The sequence below is a fragment of the Nycticebus coucang genome, chromosome 9 (assembly GCF_027406575.1).
Source record: "Nycticebus coucang isolate mNycCou1 chromosome 9, mNycCou1.pri, whole genome shotgun sequence".
Classification (NCBI taxonomy): domain Eukaryota; kingdom Metazoa; phylum Chordata; class Mammalia; order Primates; family Lorisidae; genus Nycticebus; species Nycticebus coucang.
In genome coordinates this window covers 51,712,488-51,735,568 of record NC_069788.1, presented here as the reverse complement: position 1 = coordinate 51,735,568, position 23,081 = coordinate 51,712,488, and the positions used below count along the sequence as shown (strand labels likewise).

General features: G+C 37.3%; 1 protein-coding gene and 2 non-coding genes across 3 annotated transcripts; all 3 read right to left on the bottom strand.

The window, feature by feature from the left end:
- Window positions 1-1,880: 1,880 nt before the first annotated feature.
- On the bottom strand, window positions 1,881-1,952 carry TRNAM-CAU (transfer RNA methionine (anticodon CAU)). Its single transcript has one exon. It is a non-coding gene; the product is annotated as a tRNA-Met (tRNA).
- Window positions 1,953-2,303: 351 nt separating this feature from the next.
- On the bottom strand, window positions 2,304-2,374 carry TRNAG-GCC (transfer RNA glycine (anticodon GCC)). The gene has a single exon. It is a non-coding gene; the product is annotated as a tRNA-Gly (tRNA).
- Window positions 2,375-11,417: 9,043 nt separating this feature from the next.
- Window positions 11,418-12,356, bottom strand: LOC128594288 (olfactory receptor 2B2). The gene has a single exon (XM_053602971.1). It carries the CDS (start codon window positions 12,354-12,356, stop codon window positions 11,418-11,420), a length of 939 nt encoding a protein of 312 aa, XP_053458946.1.
- Between the last annotated feature and the right edge of the window lie 10,725 nt (window positions 12,357-23,081).

Here is a 23,081-nt window from a genome sequence, read left to right as displayed (position 1 = left end):
TTTTCCCTGCACTTTCTTCAAGTATTTTTATAGTTTCATGTCTTAGGTTTAAATCTTTTATCCAGTGAGAGTCTATCTTAGTTAATGGTGAAAGGTGTGGGTCCAGTTTCAATTTTCTACAGGTTGCCAGCCAGTTCACCCAGCACCATTTGTTAAATAGGGAATCTTTTTTTTTTAAACAAAAAGTGATCTCCAAAGTCTTTTCCTAGCACAAATAGTATATTTCTAAAAATAAGTCTCCTTCACATAGGTTATATGAAGCTATCACTAACAAACGTAACATATGACAAGATGTGTTTCAATGTTAGAAAAAGCAGTACTATACTGTCAACCTAAATAACAAATAGGGAGAGACTTTAAAATAAATGATATTTATTTGGGAATAGAGTATTGTAATGGATTACCTACGCCGTAGTATACTGTATGTTTATTTAGGAAGGTAAAAACTAAGATAACGCCAGTTTGAAGTTAGATAGTTGCTGGACAGATATCCTCCCCAAGTATTTTTATACAAGGTTGTAGTTTTTATAGTCTTTTGTGATAATTTTTGTTATCAGGCATATAAACATTGAAAAAAAAACTCTCGTTATGTCCTTATTTGGCTCTATTTGGCAGCATTTTCTTAACATTAGCAACTCCATTTTGATTCGGACAAGTTCTCACAACACAAAGCAAGTGTGTTTTCAAGTCCCATAGTCTCTTTCTTTTCAAACTGACTGTGTATCTTTATTTATATAGCTGTTCCCTTTTCATTTTTATGCTTCCCAATAGAAAACTTTATAAATAGAGAGCATTAGTGCCTTGTGGAAGGTTGGGAGAACTCATCAGTTTGAAAGAAAGTTCTGTCTATGGTCAAAATATCCAAGAACATACTGAAAATTCTTTTCTTAAGCCCAAGAGAAAATAGAGAATAATGTTTCATTTTTCTTGGCAATTTTTTTCTTTTAGATAAATCACATGTGCCCTTTGTGATCTGTGAGAATAGAAAGCTTGTTACTGCGAACAGTGTCTTGAAATTCATCTTAGATGGAAATTGCATTGCCATGGGCCTATATGTAGGCAAGGGTGAAAATAAAATGAGACAAGTGAAAATCAAGTTCATGTTAGAGTTGCCCTGAGAAAGTGGATAATAAGATTGGGGATGAAATTGGAGAATACTTACATTTTATGAGCATTTTTTAAAATGTAAAATACTCATATGTTATAATGTTAAATAATAGATTAATTCTGTACGGTCATTTTCGTAGTCTTTGGGAATTTTTCAAAAGATGAAAGAAGGTAGAAAAATAGTGTCAAGTGCAGATGCTTGTTGAATTAGAAATTGTGGCTAATATTTACCAAATCACCAGTACCTAGGATGTACCAGTCTGTGCCAGGCCTTGGTCTAGGTTCTATGACAACCATAGTACCAAAACACAAAATCCCTGTCCTTGTGACCTTACTTTCCACTAAGGAGAAAACACACTAAATGAATAAAATACACAATATGCTACATAGTAATAAGTGATAAGAAAAAAAGAGCAGGAGGAAGAGATTGTTGGAAGAATGGTGGTTTAAAATCCTAACTCCCTTTAACCGAATCTCTGTTAAAACAGGAATTATTTAGTTATATAGAATAACATTCTTGTTTACAAATTGGTGGTAAGCAAAGGCTGAGATATTTTAGTTGATGGATATATTATTAATTCTCTGCTCCCTGAGATAGCGTAACTCACCTTTCTTAGCTGGAAGCTGCTTTCTGACTTGTGCATTATTTTTCTCTCAGAGGAATATGAATAATTGCTTGCCGTCACTTTTCCTAAGCACCAGCAGGCTCGAAAAGGTATCGCTAACATTCCCCACCCCTTTTAGGGAAGGGAAAAAAAAAAAACAAAAAACACTAGCAGAGGATGGTTTCGATCCATCGACCTCTGGGTTATGGGCCCAGCACGCTTCCGCTGCGCCACTCTGCTCCGTGTAGACAAGTCTTTGAAGTAATTCTTTTCTTGTATTTTCTTCCAACGTCACATCTGTTTTGTGTGTTTAAATAAACCTATTTTTTTCAGGATACATTGGTTCTATTCGTACCCATAACAAGAAAATTAATTCAAAATACACTGATTTCAAATATTCTTAAAGTAAACTCGATGCTTCTGTAACAGGAAAACAGCCTGACTCTAGACTGCCTGCCCCGATTATCTATAACATAACCAGAACGTAAGACCCGACCAAATATTAGGTAGAGAAAATATCTGACTTCTGAAACTGAAACAGTACTTTTAAGATCTTTGTAAGATTTAAGAAAAATGAAATAAACACACGCTTGCATTGGCCGGGAATCGAACCCGGGCCTCCCGCGTGGCAGGCTAGAATTCTACCACTGAACCACCAATGCTTAGCGAATAAAAGCCCTTACTATCTCCTAGATTACCTTTTCAATGAAAAAAATTTCAATACGATTTTAGAGTATCCGGTGTGACGCTGGAAGCCAGTAAATGGGCGGCTTCTGATTTCTGGGGTATAGTTAGGAAGCCCTGGCGGTGCTTGCACCTAGGCCACCGGGGTCGCGGACACCTTTGCGGCTTTATCTGCCTCTGCTGCGGGGCCCTTGATGTCTAACTGTAGAGCACTCCGACGCTCCACACGTCCTAGATTGTCAGGAAGCGCTATGGAAGATTCCTACTCCCCTAGTTTGAGAGGCGGAGGACATTTTGTTACCTTGGGAAAGCTCAGCGTCCGATTGGGTTCTGGAGGGAAAGGGAGAATAAAAGGGGTCGCAGAAGAAAGGGAGAAAAAGGGGAGAAGAGGATCCAGCAGTAAGAGAGCCCGAGGAGAGGAAGAAAGAGGCGGGGAAACAAAAAGAGGTGGAGGGAAGAAGCCAGAGGTGAGGGGAAGGCAAACCTGGACCTAGTGTTGTTCTCTTACCTGGTCTCCCCATGAAAAAACGACGCAGTGCAGGATTTAAAAATTGTGTAGATTTGCCTTAAATTTTGGTTCCCGTGATTATGGAGGTGGCTCTAAAATATCCTTCCAGGCAAATTGAGCACAAAGTTCTCATTGTTGGATAATTTTCCCCAAAAAAGGTGCAATTCTAGACTGTTTATCGAAGCTCCATTTACAATCGCCAAAATGTGGAAACAGCCTAAATGCCCACCAACCCACGAATGGATTAACAAGCTGTGGTATATGTATACCTTGGAATACTATTCAGCCTTTAAAAAAAGATGGAGACTTTACATCTTTTACATTATCCTCCATAGAGCTGGAACACATTCTTCTTAGTAAAGCATCTCAAGAATGGAGAAGCAAGAATCCAGTGTACTCAATTCTAATATGAAGCCAATAGACAATCTAATACATACCAACATGAGAGAAAAACTCAAATCAATTCAAGGTGGGGGAGGGGCGAGGGCGCTGGATGAGGGAAGGGGAGAGGAGGACCAGGATTAAGGTGTACTGCACATCTCTTGGGGGAGGGACACAACTGTAAGAGGAACTTGACCTATCAAATGCAAACAGGGTAAGCTAATTCTTTGTACCCTCAATGAATCTGAACCCATTAATAAAAAAATAAAATAAAAATGCAAAAAATAAATAAAAAGGTGTCATTACGACTCATATATAAATCTAAAAACGAACCTGTGTTAAAGATTTTGTATAACTCATTAAGAGGTAATTGCTGGTGTTGCTACCTTTTCAAAAAAAGAATCCACAGTATAGACATTATTTATAGATTAGGAATATTGAAATGAACATGTAAATGAGGCCAAAAGTGTTTGGGGGAGATACTCCCAAAACATGTTCAGGGAAGATGTCCATCCATTCTGTACCTACTATAACACAGAATAAATTTGCATGTATATAGACATAAATTATTTTGTATGGCCACCATTACCTATATTTTACAAAATTGTAAAATAACTCAGACTCAAAATCAGATGACACAGAAGCAGGGCCTTTGGGAGGTAATTGGGTTATGAGGCTGGAGTCCTGTGATTCACTTTCTGCTATGTGAGGATGTAACATGATGCTGGCTTTTTGCAAATTAGGATGAAAGCCCTCACCAGAGGCACACTACACTGGCACCTTGCTTTTGGACTTTCCAGCTTTTAGAACTGTGAAAAACAAACAAATGTCAGTTGTTTAAACCACCCAGTCTATGGTGTTCATTATAGTAACCCAGGCTGATTATAACAGTGGTGAAAGATCTGGACCCACATGCTGGAAGCCTGTGCATGCATTTAATTTAAGATTTGGGGCCTAGCATGAAAGTCCCTACTCCGGTAATTCTGGGGTTTCTGTTGTCCCTCTTTTAAACTGGTAGATGGTTTTCATCAGTACCATCTTCTCTATGCTGTTCATTCATTCCCACCTCTACCTTTTTCAGGAACTGCAGCCTTTCTTATAAGATCCTACTTGGGAGCTTAGCTTAGATGGGAAGAATGGATAATGTGTAACTAGCTACAGACCAAGCTGCTGTCCTTAAAATCATCCACAGGTGCTATGAGATCTACATACCTACCTCCTTCCACACATACCCCATCTCCTCCCACTCCAGGCCTTGTTCACTGTGATCCAATCATGAAAAACCCTCCAAGCATAGGCCCAATATAGGCTTCTGCAGTGTCTCTTCGCTATTCCTATAAAGCTTTCCCCCCAGAAATTTTCCCTAGTCTTTTCCCTCCTTCAGAGTCATTCCTCCTTGAGTTTCCTTCATCTATGAATCACATGGCATTTTACCACTGAGCTTTGATCACTCTATTTGATAAAGTAACACCCTCCCTCAAACAGAGAAATGTGTACACTCCACTCCTCTTTTTTGTTTTATGTTTCGTGTCATAGCAGTTAGTTCCTTCTGACATACCATAAATTTTCACTTTATTTTCTATCTACTCACCAGATTAGATGCTCCAAAAAGAAAGATATTTTTGTCAGTTTTGTTTGCTGCTGTGTCTATAGCTTCTGAAGCTATGCTGACACCTAGTATATGTTCAGTGAGTATTTATCAATGAAACAGTATCTTTTCTTCACTTATCACGAGGTTCATGATTGGGTCCCAATAACAACAGACAAGAAGAGAATAGCATACAAATTTATTTAATGTAAGTTTTATGTGACACAGGAGCCTTCAGAAATAATACCCAAAGATACAGGTAAACATGTGTATTTCTATCCTGAGTTTGATGAAGTGATAGTTGGGGAGAAATATGATTGGAGGACAAAAGAAATACGATCTAATGGTAATTAACTGGGAGAAACTTAGCAAGGCCTATACATTATGATTCTTCTGTAGTGCTGTGTCTTCAGAGATCAGTACATGCCTTTCCTCCAAGTACAGGGAGGACACAACTGGAATGAAAGATGCTACTTCACTTACTCACTTTATGCACATACTTTATGCCCTACTTAAGAGGAAGGTCAGAGAATTCTTGAATACCTTGCTTCAGGGGAGCGCGGTAGGAGAAGGGTGAGAGGAGGTAAAAGGGTGGCCTTCCTGCTTCTGATGTTTTCTCAAATGCCAAGGAGCCATATTTTAGGGTATTGTGTCCTGAATCCATCAAATTAATAAATGAATTTTTACCTTTTATCACGGAATTGTACACATAGTATCCTTGAATGACACAAGGTTGGTCGATTCCTCAACATGCATTCTTTTCCTCCTCAAGTTGACAAAAGGTTAATTTCCAGGATCTTCGAAATAGTTTAAACCAGTGGTTTTCAAACTTTAACATACATCAGAATCACCTAGAGAGTTTATTACACACAGGTAACTCTAGAGTTTCTAATTCATTATGTTGGGGTAGGACCCAGGAATATTCATTTATAACAATATTCAGATGACACTTTGAGAACCACAGTATAGGCATTGCCATATCCTCTTTGTAGGGATTAGTTCGGAAATCCGGGAATAAGCTATTCAGTGCATGACAACTGGCTATATTGTCTTTGGTCCAAGTGGGCACATAGTCACCTCAAAAGAAAGTATATCTTCTGAAAGTCTTAAAGAGAGCTTCTGTCTTTCCTGCTGAGCATGAGGTATAAGGCAAGTAATATTGGTGGCTCCTGGAATGACTGAAGTTGAAAACAACAGGGGGAAAATCTGGAAAAAACCTTGACTCTGATGGAGTATAGAAAATGCTACTCCAAAATGTGGCCCTTTGGCCCCTTAAGAAAACAACAGATGCAGAATGGCCACTCTCACTATCTCCTCCTTCTCTCCTCAAGCAAGGCATAAAACCTATCCTCTTTTCTTCTCCTTCCCTTCTCCCCTAAAGACCCTCATGAGAGAAGTGTCCTGTGCTACTGAGAGGGAAAGAAAGTCACATAGAGGCACCAAGAAGAATCTGAAAAAACAGGACTTGCTAAGTTTCCAGGAGTTTATTATCATTACTTTTGCAAGACTGTCCATAAAAATAAACAGTTTTCCCTGGATCTCTGGGTCTTCCTCTCCTTATGAAATTACCTATGTCATGTAAGAGTTATATTAAATATATTAGTATACTCTACTTTTGTTAATCTGTCTTTTGCTATGGGATCTTAAGGAGTTCAGAAAATGCTACCCCCAAATATGTTACTTTAGTATGCTGATTACTTCAAAGTAAGGACACTTAGGGAACAGAAAATGCAGGGAGAAGCTTTCTCTCATCTCCACTTATCTGCCTCAGGACAGAGTCTCCAAAGGAACTCAATTGTCATCAATCTATTCGCCAGGAGTCTCCTGAACTGGGGAAGAGTAACTCACATGCACGTGTCATAGGAGAAGAAGAAACTGGAGGTAGACACCATTTGGATTGCAGATGGACTGCTCATAACTAGCTACCTACCTAACAACATGAGCCTAATTCCCTCTTGAGTGTTATCTTGACTTAGTAACACATTTCTAATGAACAGAGAATGGAAAAAGAAAAATAGTAACTTTAAAGTAGAGAAACCTTGCAGACATCATGCTGACAAGTGATCAAGATTAACACCAATGAGAAATCATAGTGACATTGGAAAGATGGGGAAAAGTGGTTTCCTCTACCTCCTTACATTTTCTGTCTGGGCTACTAATTAAATTGGCATAGACAGATTAACAGTAGAAAAACCACTTTAATTACATGTGTACACAGGAGTCCTAAAAAATATGAGACTCAAAGAAGGTCCAGATGATTGAAGCTTATATAGTATCCTGAGCTATAGAAAGGAATAGGGCTTGAGACTTACAGGGGATGGAGACTTATGGGAAGGGGAGGGGAGGAAATGTTTGATAAATGTAGTCTTATTGGTTAAAAAGTCTCTTAGGTAACAGAAGTCGTTTGGAGCAGCCCTCTTCCTAATACAGATACTTCTACTAATGTAGATTTCATTTATAGGTATAGATTTCCTTTATGAAAGGACAGCTTTTCAGAGCTATTCCTGTGTCTACAGTTTCTTAAAACATGCAAGAGAAGTATATTTTTGAGTGGCAAATTCCAGTCTCCTACAGTCATATTTTGGGGTAGTGTGTCCAGAGCCCTGACAATATCATATGCCTCCTGATAAAATGTGATAAGAAGGGCATATTATGTAGTATTTTTTTTTTTTGTAGAGACAGAGTCTCACTGTACCGCCCTCGGGTAGAGTGCCGTGGCGTCACACGGCTCACAGCAACCTCTAACTCTTGGGCTTAAGCGATTCTCTTGCCTCAGCCTCCCGAGCAGCTGGGACTACAGGCGCCCGCCACAACGCCCGGCTATTTTTTGGTTGCAGTTTGGCCGGGGCTGGCTTTGAACCCACCACCCTCGGCATATGGGGCTGGCGCCCTACTCACTGAGCCACAGGCGCCGCCCCATATTATGTAGTATTAAAAACAGTCTAATTATGAGGAAATGTCACGCAAACCGAAATTAAGGGACATTCTACAAAATTTTTAACCACAACTCTCCAAAAAATCAAGGCAAAAAAAAAGAAAAGGAAAAATCAAGAAAGTGTCTCAGATTGAAGGAAGCAGCAAAGGAAACATGATGACTAAATGCAATATGGTATTCTGATTTGGATTCTAGAACAGAAATAGGACATTAGGTGAGGGGAGGAAATGTTTGGTAAATAAATGCAGTCTTGTTGATTAAAAAGGCTCTTAGGTAGGGCGGCGCCTGTGGCTCAGTCGGTAAGGCGCCGGCCCCATATACCGAGGGTGGCGGGTTCAAACCCGGCCCCGGCCAAACTGCAACCAAAAAAATAGCCGGGCGTCGTGATGGGCGCCTGTAGTCCCAGCTGCTCGGGAGGCTGAGGTAAGAGAATCGCTTGAGCCCAGGAGTTGGAGGTTGCTGTGAGCCGTGTGACGCCAAGGCACTCTACCGAGGGCCATAAAAAGTGAGACTAAAAGGAAAAAAAAAAAAAGTCTCTTAGGTAACAGAAGTTACCCTCTTTCTGATACAGAAGCCCTCTTTCTGATACAGATACTTCTACTAATGCGGATTTCATTTAGAGGTAAAATCTGTAGTTTACTTGATCATATCATAACAATATATTAATTTTTCAGTTTTATAAATATATCATGGTTAGATAAAAAGTTAACATTAAAGGAAGCTGCTGGCACTCTGGGAGGAGATGGAGAAAAATCTAAACCAGTATAACCAGGATCCTCTTTACAGGAAAAGAAAGAAAAGCCTATGAACAAACACAGAATTTTAGCTTCTGTCATAAGAGACTTTGTTTACCTTAAATTCAGTTAGGTGTAGTAAAAGGCTGGCAGGAGGGAACAGTGAAAGAGAGTTTGGGGACTTGGTATGGGCCAATGGTACTGGAGAAGTGTTTGTGATAGATTTACTTTGCAAAAGGATTTCCTGCACCTTTGTCTGGATAGATGGAGTGCCTTTAGGTCTTTGAAGACTGAGGCATGATATTGGTGGAGGGATGGATAATAATACTGAAATCTCCAGTGAATAGGCCTTTCATCTTTACATTCTCAAGCATGGTATTCACAACCACCTTGTTAGCATGCAGTAAAAATCTATTGAATGAATGTTTCTTAAAGGTCTCTGGTTAGAAAATTGACTCAAATTTTTTAATATTGGACTATATAGTATTTGAATAAGAAAAGTATCCTATTCTGTTCATAATATTTCTTTGTGATTTCTGCCAAGCTGGTTAACAATGTATTCTATTACATTTACGTGTTATAAGATTCAGTACAATGAGGTTTTACCTGAGCCAGAGGCCTAGAAGAACATGAACATTTACTTTTTACAGTGATATAAACTACCAGCCAACATTCGACATATTGTTTCTCTCATCATATGATATCTTAAGTCTAAAATTTTTTAAATTATAATGAGTTGCTGTTTTATACTAAATGTATTCGTGCTCTTATTATTATTATTATTTTTATTTTTATTTTTGAGACAGAGTCTCAAGCTGTCGCCCTGGGTAGAGTGCTGTGGCATCACAGCTCACGGCAACCTCCAACTCCTGGGCTTAAGTGATTCTCTTGCGTCAGCTTCCCAAGTAGCTGGGACTACAGGCACCCGCCACAATGCCCGGCTGCTTTTTTGGTTGTAGTTGTCATTGTTGTTTGGCAGGCCTGGGCCGGATTTGAACCTGCCAGCTCTGGTGTATGTGGCTGGTGCCTTAGCTGCTTGAGCCACAGGATCCAAGCCCATGCTCTTATTTTTAACACATCTCTATGAAAGAGTTTTCCAAAAGAAATAAAACTTCTGTGATATCATTGACATGGTATCTCAGATAATTCCAAGAAATTCCCTTAAATTCCCAAGAAGTAAATATAGAGTTTGAGGTTGTTATGAGCTATGATAATGGCACTCCACCCAGGGAAACAGAGTGAGATTCTATCTCAAAACAAACAAACAAACAAAAAAAAAATAAAACAAGTTAACAAAGTTCAGAGTACTGGGCTGGGAATCAGAATCCTTGATATAAGCTTTAACTGTATGTTTGTGCTGTTAGACGTGCAAAAAAATCAATTAATTCCTCTAGGTTTCAAATTCTTCAACTGCTTTTTTCCAGCTTGTATTCTGTTATTTTTTGAATTAATCAAAGCACTTTTTGAATAGGATTGGGTATTTGGCAGGCCTCAAGAAAAATAAATGTACACTGAAAATTACTCAAGAAAGTTCTGTAATGGCCATTATTTGCTGTGCCAAGTCTTGAACTTAACTATATCAACAAGAATTCAATGCATTTGATTCAGATGAATTTAAGAACTCTAGGAACTAGATAGACTATTTCAAAGCAGGTGAACTCTGTTTACAATACTAGTGTTTTTTTGTTTTGTTTTGTTTTTCTTGAGACAGGGTCTTGCTGTCACTCAGGGTAGAGTGCTGTGGTCTGAGCCTAACTCTCAACAACCTCAAATCCTTGGGCTTAAGCAATCCTCTTGCCCCAGCCTCCACCTCTTCTCCCTTCCCCAAATAGCTGGGGCTACAGGCACCAGCCCCTACATCAGGGTAATTTTTCTATTTTTAGTAGAGACAGGGGTCTCATCTTGCACATGCTGGTCTCGAACTCCTGACTTCAAGTAATCCTCCCACCTCAGCCTCCAAGAGTGTTAGGTGTGAGCCACCTCACTGGCCTTGAAGAAGTATACATTATAATTTATGCTACCTCAAGGGAACTGACATGGAGTTAATAAGCTTTTCTTCCTTCACAAGAAAAGTGAGTTAAACAAGTGGTGGATATCATCACATAATGGGCTTTTTTATGATTTAAACTATAAGTGGTTTACGGGTTAAAAGGAAAGAGATAATATATAAAGTAGAGAAATCATTTAAAAAGTCAAAAATAGTTATTTGATTTAGGTCTAAAATGTAGCTACCAATTTTATTTGGTAGATGGAATTTAGTAGGACACTTCAATTCAGGAGGAGTGGAAAGTACAGGAATAAGAGAATGAAGATCTAAGAAAAACTATGGAAGAAAAATCTTTGCAAGTGGAAGTATTGTGTTGATGTGGGAATAGTGTTAAAATTTAGACTAGGTCTATCAACTTCATATCTATAATTAAGAAGAGGAGACTGGATGGCTTTAGTCTTCAGTTGGATCTCCTCCAATTGTCTAAGAAAAATTTGTGGCATGTATGTTTGTGTGTGTGAGTATTGTGTATGTATAAAAACATTGTTCCTGGGGAAAGGAGTTCTAAGCTTTATTCTAGTCTCAGACAAATGGAAGACTCTTCCCTAAGCATGCAAACCAGTGGTATAAAGCTTGGGACCTTAAAGATTTTAAGGTTACACTATTTGGAAGGATCAATAAATGCCACTTCTCAGGATTTATGGAATAGATACATTAAGGTGGCAGAAAGCAGATGTAATTCTCTGTCAGTGATATTTTATTTGAAGAAGATCATCATAATATTATAGTTCTTTCTAAGAATAGTAAGAATAAAGCAACTTGGATAGAATTAAATTATAAGCTGTGTTAAATTCAAGTCTTTAACAAGGCTTGTCATTTGAGACTTCCTTATTTTTTAATTAAGACCCTTGCAATCAACCTCTTAAAAGCTCCCTTTACATCTTTGTTTCTAAGTGTGTAGATAAGAGGATTCAACATGGGTGTGATAATCCCATAGAAAAGAGATACCATCTTTCCCCGGTCTTTGGAGGCGGGGGATGGTGGTTGCAGATACATGTAGATAGCAGTGCCATAAAAAAGTGACACCACAATTAGGTGGGAGCCACATGTCCCAAATGCCTTTCGCCGACCTTCAGCAGATTGTATTCTCAACACTGCTTGGACAATAAAAGCATATGATATCAGGATGAGTGTCACAGGTATCAGAAGGAATAGCACACTAATGAAGAACAATTCAGCCTCATTTGCTGTCGTGTCAACACAGGACAACTTGAGCAGTGCAGGGACTTCACAGAAGAAGTGATCCACTTCTTTGTGACCGCACAGTGGCATCTGAAGGGTCCAGGTGGACTGCAATACTGAGTTGCTAAAGCCACTAATCCAGGATGCAGCTGCTAACTGGAGACAGAGCCTTTGGTGCATGATAACTGAGTAATGGAGCGGCCGACAAATAGCTACAAACCTATCAAAGGACATGACGGCCAGGAGAAGACATTCAGTAGAACCCAAGGCCAGGAAAATGAAAAGTTGTGCCACACAGCCACCATAACTAATTACCTTTCTGATGCTGCATATGTTCACCAGCATTTGTGGAACTGTACTTGTAGTATAGCAGAGGTCCAGGAGTGAGAGATTGGTAAGGAAAAAATACATGGGGGTATGGAGTTTAGGATCCAGATGTGACACAACAATTATTGCCAGATTGCCAAAGATGGTTAGAATATAGGAAAACAGGAACATCACAAAGAGTGGAAGCTCTAGCCATGGTCGATCTGAGAAACCTAACAAAATGAACTCCCATGGGACACTGTCATTTACCCAATTCATGTTAAATGATTTGACTCTTGTTTCTCTGAAATATAAAAAGTAATTAAGTTAATAAACACATATTTATTGACTATATTGGTTATAATTATTTTGCTAGAAATTTTCTTAAAATTATGGACTGATCCTATTAATAATGTGAAAAACACATTAATGAAAACAAAAATATTTATCTGTCCAAGGACGGATAAATGTGTTTATATATTTGTATAGCATATTTTTTAGCTATTTTGTAGAGCATAAAATTTTGTTTATGTATTTTGTAAAGCATAAAACTTTAAGAATGTTAAGGCATATTTTCAGTTCCCACATTCACAAAATGTATCCTTTGATATGCTATTGTTTGATCAATGCATTTTTCTCATCCCTTCTACCTGGATGTCTACTATTAGGTAGATGTAGATGCAGTTCTTGCTATTTGAATTCATTCTAATTTCTCCTCAATGCCAATGCAATCTCCTGGTTGTGGGAATCAGTTAAAATTGCGTAAGCCCTACCTCCCGTTACTCACTCTCCCTCAAAAACGACATAGACAGTAACTAGTAAGTTAACAGATGTAATTTAAGGAGGCATATCCTTTTAGTTCTAGAAGCTCATAGAACTTGTGTAAGATTATTTAATAACAAGATATTTGAAGTTGACAGGCCTGAGCTCGTTCATATCCTTTCCTTCCTATATGGTACATTAAATATGACATTGGAATTTTGTTATCCTCTGATCTTCAGGCTCCTCATTGTAAGGGGAATAGTTGTAGTTAGCTCCTCTTATCTGCAGGGGATGTATTCCAAAACCCCCAGCAAACGTTTGAAACTACAGATAGTACCAAACTGTGTATACTGTGTTTTCTCCTATGTGTACATTCCTGTGATAAAGTTTAATTTATAAATTAGACACAGTAAGAGATTAACAACAATAACAAAACAGAAGAATTGTAGCAATATACAGTAATAAAAATTATATGACTGTGGTATTTCTCTCTTTCAAAATATCTTTTTGTACTATTTTCCCCCTTCTTGTAATCTGTCCCTCTGGCAACTAATAGCCAGGTAGTGGACACAGCAGGAACATGCAGACAAAGAGATGATTCACGTCCCTGTCACAACTAAGCTGGACAGCATAAAACTTGATCATGCTACTCAAAATGGCACAAATTTAAAATTTATGAATTGTCTATTTCTGAAATTTTCCATTCAATATTTTCAGACTACAGCTGACTCTGCATAACTGAAACCGTGGAAATCAAAAAGACAGAGGAGCGAGGACTACTGTAATGCCTTTCTAAGTTGTGTTGATGTAAAGCATAAATAATGTGAGGCATGAATACACACTGCTTAGTCTAGACTCTGGCCTTTAGAAATGGAGGCATGTAGATGAAAGGAACTATAGTGATCTTAGATGCTCAGGGAAGAATTACTTAATGATTTTTAGAATTTTAAATTTCCTGAGGTTATTAATGGAAATGGCTCTGCCTATTAAAACTCAACTTCCTGTTCCCTCTATAACCCCAAACCATCAATCCCAACAATAGGGGTCACAGTAACTATCTGATGTAAAGTACAAATGTGATATTTAGTGTAACTTGCCTAGCATAGGAAGCGTAGCTGTGTCAGTGAAAGTACAACAGTGATGCAGGAACTCTGTGATGTTTTGAGCAGAGGCTATTCAGAGCCCTAAATTTCCTGGAGGGACTAATATGTAAACTCCACCAACTAAACATGTATCATCCCAAGGAAATCTTAATGGAACATGCTAAATTATCTTATTTTATAATAAGATAATTAAAAAATAAATGAAGTTATGGAAATAAGGGAGTTATGAACATTTGCATAGTACAATTCTATCAGTTTTAAAAAAGGAATATAATATTAATATAATATTTTACTCATATAAAATAATGCACAAATTAAAAGCTACCTTGAAGAATACAGAAGTAAGTATTATCCCTGGGAAATGTAGATGACAGGGAGTAAAGCAGATTTTCCTTGTAAATTTACATGTTTTTTGTTTTAATTTTTCATAAGCAGACATTACTTTTGCAGTTTGTAAAAAATGACCCCACTCACCAATTCTCTGTTTTCTACTCTCAGACTAGCTTTGTTTTACTTAAGACTTCGACCCCATGAGGGTGCAAATCTTTATAAGAAATTTAATTTTTTTTAGTTTTTACTGCTTCATACAAATTCAGTCTGAATCTACAAGGATGAAATGTGGAAGTATTTTGTATCTTATTGGCAAAAATTATATATCATCAAGGAATGAAGAAATCAAGTAAAACAGAATAAATGGCATAAGTAAAGAGAGATTTAACATACTTCACCATTTCCTTGATTTGCATAAATGTTGAACAGATCCCCTCAAAATTCATATTACTGGGATGATGGGTAACTGAAATGCCCCAGTTTATCCAGGATGGCAGAGTGTACTCCTGCTGTCCTGACATAGCTACTATTGGAATCACTTCCATTCTCAGAAGCATTCCTGTTTGGGTAAGTTGTAAGGCCTCCCTTCATATTATTGCTCAGCGTTCTCTCACCACTGAAGGCACTGTGTGTGTTTTCTCCTCTAATATGGGTCAGTGGCCTTTCCTCACCAGATCCTCAATCTGTCTTTTCTCCTTAGAACTCAGCCAACACACTGTCTCACCAAGAAGCCCTCTCTGCTGAAGATTACAGAAGAATCAGTTAATTCCTTTTTAATCATTTGAGCCCTTCTTTGTGAGAGTCAGTACTTGCAAGAATAATAAACTACTTTGTCATCAATATACTAGTATATTTGCATCACAATTCATAATTGCCAAGACATGGAAATAGCCCAAGTGCCCATCGACCCACGAATGGATTAACAAATTATGGTATGTGTACACCATGGAATACTATGCAGCCACAAAAAAGATGGAGACTTCACATCTTTTATGTTTACCTGGATGGAGCTGGAACATATTCTTCTTAGTAAAGTATCTCAAGAATGGGAAAAAAATATCCAATGTACTCAATACTACTATGAAATCAATATATAATCACCTACACATTCATGTGAATGGCAAAACATAACTATAGTCCAGAAAGTAGAAGGGAAGAGGAGAAAGAGGGGAGGGGAGGGGGAACATAGGAATAGGGAGGGGTATTTGGGGGGACTTCACCTAATGTATATGATGCAATGATACATTTCAAAACTATTAAGGAAGATGTGTTACTTAGTTCAATGTAAGCATTTCACGTTGTATATCAAAGCAGTACACTGAACCCCATAAATGCATCAATGTACAAAGTTATGATTTAATACAAAATAATAATTTTAAAAAAAGAAAGTTAAAAAAATATATTAGTATATCTAATTTTTTTGTTTTTCTTTTTTGAGACAGTCTCAAGCTGTCACCCTGGGTAGAGTGCCCTGGCATCACAGCTCACAGAAACCTCAAACTCTTGGGCTTAAACGATTCTGTTGCCTCAGCCTCCCAGGTAGCTGGGACTACAGACACCTGCCACAATGCCCGGCTATTTTTTTGGTTGCAGTTGTCATTGTTGTTTGGCAGGCCCAGGCTGGATTCGAACCTGCCAGCTCCTGTGTATGTGGCTGGTGCCTTAGCTGCTGAGCTACAGGTACCGACCCTAATATATCTTGTATGTAATGTTCCATCATGTTCTGTACTCATGGCACTACAGGAAGCACTGGAACAGAACAATGATAAAGCCCAAAAACAATGAGGGGAGGAAGCCTGAGAAATTTCTGAGCACTAAATTCTCAATTTCTGCTTTACTCAGTTTTTTGCATATTTTTCCACCTCCCAAACACACAGTAACTTCAAATATCTATCTTCTCTTAAAAGCATATCTTTAGGCTAAACAGTTGTGGTAACATTTTGTATTTTAGAATTTTAGTAATTTGAATTCTGATTCACATCCCTAATTTTAGGACTGAAGCTTTTGTTGATAACTAAGAACAAAATAAAACAAAACGAAAACTACAAAATCCTTATCTGCATCTTTAAGATTATATCAGAATATCAGAGTACTTACCTGTTAACACTTGCTCCAAGTGCTTGAAACTGTGGCTAATATCTTAAAGGATGCCTATCTTTCTGCTTTCCAACAAAACTTCATTGCCACCATCTCCAGATAACATTTTTCTCATTTTTGAATAGCAAAATTCAATTGGACAGCAAAACAACTCATTTGAATTAGGTGAGACAAGCAGATCAGAAAGAGAGCATAGCAACTGGATTAAAACAGAAGTCAATGGAAGCAAATTTTAGAAAGCTGCTGAGGGAGCCTTGTCATATTTTTACCTATGAGCACCTCAAAATATTTTAACCTTCAGTTTAGAATACTTAACTAGATAAATGTACATCATTACCTTCTTTTTCACTTGTGTATTTGTTGACCTTACATATGTCATTTCCCTCTTGAATTTTTTGGTTCTGTATCTGAGCTTATTCAAAAGGATGAGATTCAGCAGCATCTTTGAAGCATCTTTTTAAGCTGCACCATGAAGAGAACATTGAGACAAGAGAGGTAATAAGAGTTTTAGTCCCAGATTTGCCAGTAAGTGTAATTGGGTTGTTAGTCAATATCTTTGAATGCCAGTTTTATCTTCCGTAAATTATAGGACTGCTATTTTCCCTTCAGCATAAAAATTGTTACTTTTATTTTCTCAAATAATCTCATATCCCTATGAGATTTCCAAGTATCATTTTTTTGCTGGAGTATAAGGATGAATAATAGGAGTCACCTTTTAACATAGCTGATATATTATAAATTGCCTTTACAGTGCAAGAAAGTTTGTAAAAACATTTTTCCTGTTCATAAAGGTTAATTTTGTAGGCAGAAACCTGAGTTTATATGCTCAAAGAAATTAAATTATTTTCCCAATGTCCTAGAACATATAAGTAGCAAATTGAAGATTAGAACCAAAGCCTGACTTGCCCTAAAGTTTATATTTCCCACAGAGATGACAAACATGTTCAAAATAACATTGTATATAAAAATAAGACATATGGGCGGCACCTGTGGCTCAAGGAGTAGGGCGCTGGTCCCATATGCCGGAGGTGGTGGGTTCAAACCCACCCCTGGCCAAAAACCACAAAAACAAACAAACAAACAAGACGTATACAAACTGACCCAAATTAAGTCCAATTTTTCTGACAAATAATTTTGTCCTTGCTGAGATTTGAATGGTAAGCAAACTATGAAATTACTGCTTAGAATATTCAAATTTCAATGCAATTTTATGTAGTAATTATAGAAATGTACTTACCTCCATTTTTAAGCATTTGAAATAGATCAATTTATTTTTATGTACAAGAGCCTTGAGTTCAAATAGGACTAATTTAAAGTGCACAGATACAATATCTTCACATACTACTTAGTTGCATAGTTGATTTCATGAACTTTATTCAACTTCTTTTAATCCCAATCCATAGGCAACAAGTCATGAAATCTCCACTCAAAGAATAAGGATGAAATACTGCAAATGACCAGAATGTGGTGCTGGCAGCACATTACTTGGATTTTAAGATATTAACTGCTATTTTAAGAGGTTTTTTTTCCAGTCAGTTTTGCAAAATGGATAAAAGCATTTTCTCTGTCAATCTTAGTGTACGTTTTGGTCTCTAACAAAAATCTCAATTACTGAATTACAAAACTCTTCCCCCACAGTTTATAGTAGTTAACTACATACCCAATGGGAAAAGAGAGGGAGGAGATCTCTACAAAGTGATATTTTTCTTTCATCACTGATTTGCTTAGCAATATTCTTTCTCTAGGGACTGAATCTTCAACTTTTTCTTTTTTTTTTTTTTTTTTTTTGTAGAGACAGAGTCTCACTTTATGGCCCTCGGTAGAGTGCCGTGGCCTCACACAGCTCACAGCAACCTCCAACTCCTGGGCTTAAGCGATTCTCTTGCCTCAGCCTCCCGAGTAGCTGGGACTACAGGCGCCCACCACAACGCCCGGCTATTTTTTGGTTGCGGTTTGGCCGGGGCCGGGTTTGAACCCGCCACCCTCGGTATATGGGGCCGGCGCCCTACCAACTGAGCCACAGGCGCCGCCCGGAATCTTCAACTTTTTCTAACAAAAAGGAATGACAATTGTGACTAGAACACACCATCAGATAAAAAATGAATTTTATACTATTGAATTGGGATGAGTTTTCTTTTGTAAACTATTCAAAGTGTTTTCTAAAACCACTTAATTACTTGTATCAGGAAGAAATTCTTTATTTCATTGTGTAAATTCTTTAAGATGCCATCTGAGGTCATATCATAAAGACTTTGATTTCTTTTTAAGAAAATGGCCACTAATTTATGTTAAGAAAATTGTTTATTAACTTGGCTTATGAAATATTTTACATAAAACAACTTTTTAAAAAATTAATATATAGGCTCAGCACCTATAGCTCAGTGGTTAGGGCGCCAGCGTATACACACATACACTGGAGCTGGCAGGTTTGAATCCAGCCTGGGCCTGCCAAACAACAGTGACAACTATAACAAAAATAGAGCTGGGTGTTGAGGCAGGCACCTGTAGCCCCAGATACTTGGGAGGCTGAGGCAAGAAGAGCGCTTCAGCCCAAGAGTTTGAGATTGCTGTGAGCTATGACACCATAGCACTCTACCAAGGGTGACAAAGTAAGATTCTGTCTCAAAAAAAAAAAAAAAAAAGGAATATATGCTAGTAATTCTCAAATAGGGAAAGATATCTTTATGACGATAAAGCTCTCCATACACATCAGGTTGGGAACAAAAGCAAAACTGAATTTTTTTGCTAATGTGGATGAAGAGAAAAGGATAGTCCTAAGATTACTAGTAGATATTTAAAGTGTTACTGGTTTTCTGGAGAGAAATGTGTCAATAGTTTCTTAAAAACTATATATAGTCTCAACCTAGCACTGTCATTTCTAGGAATCTTTCCCTTGGAAAGGAAACTAAATATGTAAAAACAAAAGGACAATGGAATTTATTGTAGAAATATTTTAATGGACTAAAATAAATAAAAATCTAGATTTTTGAGAGAAAATCATTTAAATAATTAATATATTTTCTGAATGGAATAATATACATTCATTTAAAAATAAGGAATTATAGTTCTAACAGCAAATAAAGAATGAGCAACTAAAGAAGCAGATAAATATACAAAACATGATCCCAACTTTATAAAACTGGTGACATAATATGGAAGTTCCACTTTTCTCTACTTTGAGGTCTTTTTGTTGCCCTTTTTAAAAAAACAATTTTTTTTGCACTATTACCCACATAGTTGTGTACCTTCCTTCTTAACATTAGGATTAATCTTTTCAGAAATCTACTTCTAGCATAGCTCTTGTCTTTTACTTATAAAGAATTTTTGGACCAAATTCATTTTGCATGTTATTCTGTGAACACCTGATTTTTTAAAATGGAAAACATATTGAATATTAGACCCAAATTCTAGTCTGAATTTGGTGGTGCATCCCAGCTATACACACATACACTTATATACACACATGTTTACTTGTGAATTTGTAAGTTATGGGCTTATGCCCATCACCCCTAAATTCTTCAGTGTATGTTATGAAAACAAGGACCATTCTCCCAATACATTTCCAACATACCCATCACAGTCAGAAATTCACACTGATCCAATACTAATAATACCATCCAATCCGTACACCTCATTCAAATTCTGTCAATTGTCCTAAAACTGTCCATTATAATCGCCCTTTTCTTTTTGGTCTAGAATCCAATTCAGTATTATGTGTTGAATTTATTCAACATGTCTTTTTCGGTCTTCCCATATCTGGAACAGTTTTTAAGCTTTTCTTTGTCTTTCATAATATGACATTTTTCAAGAATATAGGCATGTCATTCAGTAGAAGTTGACTTTCCCGTGTTATTCATTTTTGACAGGAATAAACAGGAATGCTATCTCCTCATTCATCGAATCAAGAGGCATTTGTTGTCAATATGCTCATTATTAGAAGTTATGACTTTTATTACCTGGCTTATAAAGTGCTACTAAATTTGTCCACTGTAAAATTAATATGTATTTTGCACTTATTATCTAAGAAGTATCTTGTAGAGTCACTTAGAAACTCTGTAGACATTATGTTTATTATTAAAATTTCACCCTCTAGCTTTAGCATTCATTGATTCTTGTCTGAATTAATAATTATTATAATGGTTGTGAAATAATGATTTTCTAATCCCACCATTTCTCTATACTTACTAGTCAGCATTCTACCAAATACTTCCTACTTACTTGTTCACAAATTTTATTTAGTTTTCTTTCCTCTACTGTAAAAAATTCACAAATTTAAAGCAGTATGGATTCATGGATTCCTATTTTAGTCAATTGATTGTAATCTATTGCTATCTTTATTTTGATGCTCAAATTTTCCCAGATTGGACCAATGGGAGCTCCTTCAAGCTGGCTTCTGTATCCTTTTGTCATTTTCCCTTGATTTTACAGATACTTCATCACTTTCAGCACAGCAAGTTGTGCCTGAAATTAAGTATTGCCCCAAGAAGCTCTGATTCCTTTTACCAGGTAAGGGTAACTAGAAACACATCTAAGAACATGGTATTCTCATTACTATTTTTTCTTTTTTTTTGAGACAGAGTCTCACTTTGTCACCCTCAGTAGATTGCTGTGGCATCACAGCTCACAGCAACCTCCAACTCTTGGGCTAGGGTGATTCTCTTGCCTCAGCCTTCCGAGTACCTGGGACTACAGGCGCCCACCACAACGCCCGGCTATTTTTGTTGCAGTTGCCACTACTGTTTTAGCTGGCTGGGGCCAGGTTCCAACCCGTCACCCTCGGTATATGGGGCTGGCACCCTACCCACTGAGCCACAAGTGCCGCCCTCTCATTACTATTTTATACACACACTTAAAGGCATGCCTTTATCTCTTCCCATGCACACTCATCTCTGTATATTAAATGCCATGAGTTCACAGTGATACCCTCAATTCCAATTCGATCCACAGCATTTATGCAGGTTTTCTTTCTTTCCTTGTGTATACATTTTTTTTCTAACTAGAAGAAATCTGGCTTCTCAGTAGACTTACTTATTTTCTCAATCCTCTGTGTATAACAAATCTCCTTACCAGGCAGGTCGTCTTACTTGAGTCCTGACATTTTCACACATGTTGAGTACTCAGTGAGAACACTGTCCATTTTCCTCTACACTAAAACTTCATATGAATGAAACATGCAGTATGTAATATTTTCTATCTGAATTCCTCAAGTGATTATAATGTTTTTGAAATTCATTCATATTATTTCGTGTATTAGTAGTTTTTCCCTTCGTATTCCCAAATAGAATCCCATTGTGTTGATACACTATAATTTGTTGATGAATATTTTAATTGTTTCATGTTTGGGATTATTATTTATGAGACTGCTGTGAACAGTCTTTTACAATCTATATGGTGGACATGCCTTTTCCTTCTTGGGAGAATATCAGGAAGTATAATTGCTATATAAGAATCATCCAAATTATTTTCCTAAGTAAAGATACCATTTTTTATTTACACTAACTGTTGCTGCAGAGTTCCTCATCTCCATGTGGTTGCTTCATATCCTTACCAACATTTGGTGTTGTCAGTCTGTTTGATTTTATCCACTCTAGTGAGGATGCAAATATATATCATTATGGGTTTAATATGCATTCCCCTGTTAGGTAATAATGGTGAACCCTATTTCCTGTGATTATTCATATATCTTCTTTTGTAACTCAGTCTTTTGTTCATTAAAAAAATAGGATTATTTGTCTTTCAATAACTGATTTGTAAGAGTAATTTTACATCCTGGATACAAGTCCTTTGTCAGATGTATGATATATGAATATTTCTTCTAGTCTGTAGCTTGCATACTTATTTTTCCAACTGTAACTTTTTTTTTTTTTTGAGACAGATTCTCACTATGTTGCCCTGGGTAGAATGCCGTGGTGTCACAGCTCACAGCAACCTCCAACTCTTGGGCTTAAGTGATTCTCTTGCCTCAGCCTCCCGAGTAGCTGGGACTACAGGCACCCGCCACAATGCCCGCCTATTGTTTATTGCAGTTGTCATTTTGTTAAGCTGGCCCAGGCTGGGTTTGAACCTGCCAGCCTCATTGTATGTGGCTGGCACTGTAACCACTGTACTACAGGCGCTGAGCCTAACAGTAACTTTTGATGAGCAGAAAATTTTAATTTTTATGGGATTTCTTATGATTATCCACTGCCTTCACACTTTAGAAGCTTAGAACCTGTTATCATTAGGTATCTTCCCAGTCTTATGGGAATGATGCTGGTGAATCAGCAGATTCAGAAGTCAGAATATTCCTAGAAGCCACCTATGTATAGAAAGGACCATGAACCACATAACTATCTCTCTAATACAACCTTCTGATAGTCAGATGATAAAAACTCTCATAGCCATTATATTACCAATCAACATGAGAATTGTAACAGAGTGGAGCTGGACCAGAAAAGAGAGCAGCCTTAATGAATTATGGATAAATTATCTTTTTACAAATTTTACATAAATTTTACATTTTCCCAGGGTCTTAGAAGGGACCTATGCAAGTGGCTATGAAATTAAGCAAAATTAGTTTCATGGTAAATTCACTTGTAACATTGCCTATGAAGCCACCCACAGAGGCAAAATGTGCACTTTTTATTATAAACATAATATAAATATGGACCATGAATTCTGCCGATAGACAAGGAGGAATAGCTTTTGGAAATCTAATCTTCCTTCACAAACA